Source organism: Ctenocephalides felis, unplaced genomic scaffold, assembly GCF_003426905.1.
Source record: "Ctenocephalides felis isolate EL2017-DRISC unplaced genomic scaffold, ASM342690v1 CF-g0.4_SCAFFOLD_01170, whole genome shotgun sequence".
In the NCBI taxonomy this organism is placed as follows: Eukaryota; Metazoa; Arthropoda; class Insecta; order Siphonaptera; family Pulicidae; genus Ctenocephalides; species Ctenocephalides felis.
In genome coordinates, this window is record NW_020537324.1 from 17,032,114 (window position 1) to 17,037,130 (window position 5,017).

Here is a 5,017-nt window from a genome sequence, read left to right on the forward strand (position 1 = left end):
TATATATATATATATCTTTCTTACGTGGGCTACTATTGCACCAGGTGTACATTGCAGTTATCTAAACTCTTACACTACCCACATATTGTCTAACTCTGCAAGTCTTTCATCACATTGGATATATATATATATATATATATATATTTATATTTATATATACTATGAATATCGTATATAAAGTTTAGGTTCAGTACAATTTCCATCTAATTGCGATATACATAGATTTATTTCCATCCATGCCAATTATTTTTCATGCTAAAATAAAGGATTTGTCCATAATAATTACTAATATTTCAAAATTCAGTATATCAGAATTATAATTGTCTAACTTTCATTGATGATGGATACAAAAGACTTATTGAAGAAATTTAATTATTTATTTAATTTTAATTTAATTTGAAAAATGATTATACATTATTTGCGCATATGGGTAAAATTAGTATTGATATTAGAACGATTTAGGACTTGGCAGTTATAAGTTTGGGAAATACTAACCCCAATCAGGCCTATCAAAATCTTTATTTATAACTCTACTGCCAACCTTTAATTTTACTTCGAACTGATTTTATGAATATACATGTTCGATTGCTATTTGATTTATTGCAATACATGCGCTTTGCATTTTTTTTCTTAACCACTGAAATTCTTCGATAAACGTATAAAAATATATAATGACTCACTGCTCTAAGTATGCAATAGAAAATACCGGCAGTGTCATTTAAATCATGAATGAACGAATGAGTAATGAAATCTATAAATTGATTACGTTTTATATGAAAAAATTCAATACATTTTTCTGCATTTCTGGAATAATTTGTGTAATGTTTTTTTTAATTTGCGGCATATTTGAAGATTTGTCTATTATTTTTTCACTGCAGTTATATTCATTTAATCAATAAAAAAGTCTGTGTATATATAAATATGTCCCTGACTCGAATCATATATAAAAATGTAACAAAATAAAATACAGGCTTTTTATATCCGGTGGTTTCTTGAAAATTGTTATTGACATTATATTTGACTGACTGTACTTATTACAAATATTTAACTATGATCAGGTATACAACAAATAGCTAGAAGAAGTTTATTAAATTCAGTAAAAAATATAACAATTCTTTTGTTTTTGTTCCAGGCGGTGGTTTATCATGTTACTGTGACGGACAGTGTCCAGACGGTTCTGTAAACGGAACATGTAGAACCAGTGCAGGCGGATATTGTTTCAGTGCATTAGAAACTGTTTGGGACAGGGACACCGGTAAATATGTTCACGAACGAAGTTATGGATGTTTACCACCTCACGAACCAGGACTTATGCAGGTAAACTTATATTACAGTTTCAATAGCTTACTTGGATTATATCATAATTTATTAAACTATTTTTACTATCTTTATTTAAACTGCTATGGTAATATACCGAAATAATTTGTTATTAGCATACAGTGATACCTCGACAAGTGATACAGTGATACAGTGACACCTTCGTTCTGTGACCACGCTCGTATCTCGAAGCAATTGGTTTCAATTCTAATTTACTATCATAAAATATTCAAAATAATTTTATGGCAGTTATAATCAATTTTACAAATGACGAAATTGTTCATATTTTTATTTTATCATTAATATTTTTCGAGAAAACTCTTACTCATAGCAAGCTTGTATCTCATTTTTTTTTTTTTTTATATTTATTTATTTATTTATTTATGTATATATATTATTTTCATATCTCAGACAGAGGTGCCAGGTATGAGAGATTATGAAAACAGTTTTCATATTTTATATATACAGTTTATTTGGCTATTTCATTAATATAATATTTATTATAATTAAAATATCTTTATATAACTTTTCAATCTTCTTCATCTTCAATTTCCTTATAATATTTCTTTAATTTCCTTTTAAACTTATCGTCATCACTGGTCATCTTAACTAACTCTAAATTTTGCTTATATGTCGAAGCAACAAATCGCTCCTTTTGCGGAGTCTCGAAACACTCGTATGCTGGGGTAGCACTGTATTCTTATATATCTTTTTTCGTCGGAGTTTGAGCTTATTAAGAGATATAGTTTTCAGGATTATACAGTAATACGATTTTTAATGACATATTATATTGTCCGTGATCATTCACTTCTATAACAAGTATTTTGTTTTTCCTCAGTGTAAAGCGTCCCAAGTACCTCATACACAAGCCAAAACCATCGAATGCTGCGATTCAGGCGACTGGTGCAATCGAGACTTGTTGCCCGAACCACCAACACCACGCGTTGTTATAGATTCAGGCTTGGAAGGATTGGACACGCCAGGAGGCGCACCAGTAATGACGGAAGCAGCCCCTTCAGTCGCTTTACTTGCAGCATTAGCGGCTTGTTTATTACTTCTTCTAGCCGGACTCATAGGAGTTCTGTTGAAATATGGCAGTAAGTATCATCGTAATAGAAAAATGGGTAAAATCTCACATACTGTTCTTGTTTGGAGCAACTATTGTAATAATATACCTAAATAAAAATATTATTAGTTATGTCAAACTATTTCTATGTTCACATTCAAAAACAAAGAAAAATACTGAAAAGATTAATGTTACCTGTGTATACTAATATAAGAAGATATTTATATCTATTATAAGGTTTCAATGATAAAATTTCATAAGAATGCCTACATTCCTATCAGTAATTATAAGAAAAAATATGTTTAATATTATCAGGATACCATTAATATTGGTGATTATATTAGTATATCAATTTGTTCTTTCTGTTAAAGGATTTCGAAAACGTGGTGCTTTGCTGGCAGTACGTCGTCATAAAGATGAAGAAAATGGATGTTTGCCACGATCGCAAGGTGTTGATTCATCGGGCACATTACAGAATCTTATTGAAAAGTCTTCTAGTTCAGGGTCTGGTTTACCATTATTAGTACAAAGAACAATTGCTAAGCAAATACAAATGTTTCATCCAGTTGGCAAAGGAAGATATGGCGAGGTTTGGCTAGCGAAATGGCGAGGAGAACGTGTTGCCGTAAAGGTAGAGAAATTGGAATACGATATGATTAGATATTTAAATTTTTATAAAGGTAATAATATTTCTTTAATTATGTAGGTATTTATAACAACTGAAGAAGCATCTTGGTTCAGAGAAACAGAAATTTATCAAACAGTTCTAATGCGTCATGAGAATATCTTGGGTTTTATAGCAGCAGATATTAAAGGCACTGGTTCTTGGACCCAAATGCTATTAATCACCGATTACCATGAGCGAGGTTCTTTGCATGATTATCTTCAACTTAGAGTACTGGATATTGCTTCAATGCTAACATTAGCATTGTCGGTTGCATCTGGTTTGGCACATTTACATACTGAAGTGTTTGGTACAAAAGGCAAAACCAGCAATTGCACATAGAGATATTAAAAGTAAGAATATATTGGTCAAGCGGGATGGTCAATGTGCACTTGCTGATTTTGGTTTGGCGGTAAGTTTTCTCATTTTTGATATGCTACACTTAAAACTTACACAATATCACATATTTGCCACTTGAATTTTATGATAATAATGTATTTCTTTAAACTTAAAGTTGATTTAAAAAGCAAAAAACTTCTAAATGAAGCATCTGATTCCTGCATTCTTTAATCATTGTTTTTCAAAAGTGAAATAACTATAATAAATTGTGAGTTATAAATAATCAATTTTAATTATTTTTTGTAGGTTCGATATGTTAGTGAATCAGATAAAATAGACATAGGAACAAATACAAGAGTTGGAACTAGACGTTACATGTCTCCTGAACTTTTGGACGAAACATTGAAGACATCTAACTTTGATGCTTTCCGAATGGCAGATATGTATTCTTTAGGTCTGGTATTCTGGGAAATTGCTCGACGTTGTGCCACACCTTCTAAAGGAGGGTCAACACTTGTAGCCGATGACTATTCTTTGCCCTATGAAGGATTTGTTCCTTCTGATCCTAGTTTTGAAGATATGCGCCAATGTGTATGCGTCAATAGGACAAGGCCTGAAATTCCAATTAGGTGGTCAAATTGTGAAACATTAAGAGCTATCTCTAAAGTTATGCAAGAATGCTGGCACCATAATCCAGCAGTACGATTAACAGCAATGCGCGTTAAAAAGACATTAGCTAGAGTTCAAATAGATGCTGGTATTAAAATTGTATAAATCAATACTAACAAGAGACAATAAAACTGTTATAGTATTGTGACAAGAAAAATAATAGTGTTAGTGAAGATAATCAACATTTAAAAAGAAGTGTAAATTTAATGTATTTGTGATGAAGTGCACATCACTTTATATTTATACTATTGTATAAAGTTGTACATAAAATATGAAGATGTATATGTATTATATTGTGTTTCATACCAACAATTATAGAAAATTTACTTTTTTGAAATTTGATTCATAAGAACCCAATGGTATTATGCATTTACAAGCATACATTTTATATAACTTGAATGCTTTGTCAATGCAGTAAATCTACTTTTTGGCTCATCTTGAAAACTCTTCCTTATAGTAGTACCATTTTCATACCTTGTCTTATTATACATTATAGAGTGCAGTGTGTACATTGTACTCCATTGTTTTAGCATTAGCAAATGAAAAAATCTATTTCTTGAACAGCATTATTTACAATAATGTGTTCTGTAAGTGCATGGTACGATTGTATTGTAATTTTTTGTTAATGAATATTTGGTACATTATGTTTCATTTTGTAGAAGTCATTATCACTGCCACATGTATAAAATGTAGTACATATGATAAACATTTAAATGTTTATGTTTGAAAAGGAATCTTGTGATATATCAAAAGTGTATAAACTTTCACGAAAAAATTGCTAAATGTACATATATAAAATGGACTTAATATTCTTTAAATTTGAGAGGTTTATTTTATTTTATAAATGAAATGTATATATAATTTTTTAATTTTAAATTAGTGTTATGTTTTGAATATATGAAAATTTCTTCAACAAATATTTTTATAAATAAATCAATATGCATTCACCATTACTGAACGTT

The 5,017-nt window shown here is 29.9% G+C and overlaps 1 protein-coding gene across 1 annotated transcript; it reads left to right on the top strand.

The window, feature by feature from the left end:
* The first annotated feature begins 1,230 nt into the window (after positions 1-1,230).
* On the top strand, positions 1,231-4,171 carry LOC113368111 (bone morphogenetic protein receptor type-1B-like). The gene is given in 6 exon segments (XM_026609672.1): positions 1,231-1,317; positions 2,156-2,414; positions 2,755-3,014; positions 3,090-3,368; positions 3,370-3,459; positions 3,693-4,171. Coding segments are annotated over 6 exon segments (1,362 nt in total). The 5' UTR covers positions 1,231-1,311; the 3' UTR covers positions 4,161-4,171.
* Positions 4,172-5,017: the final 846 nt, after the last annotated feature.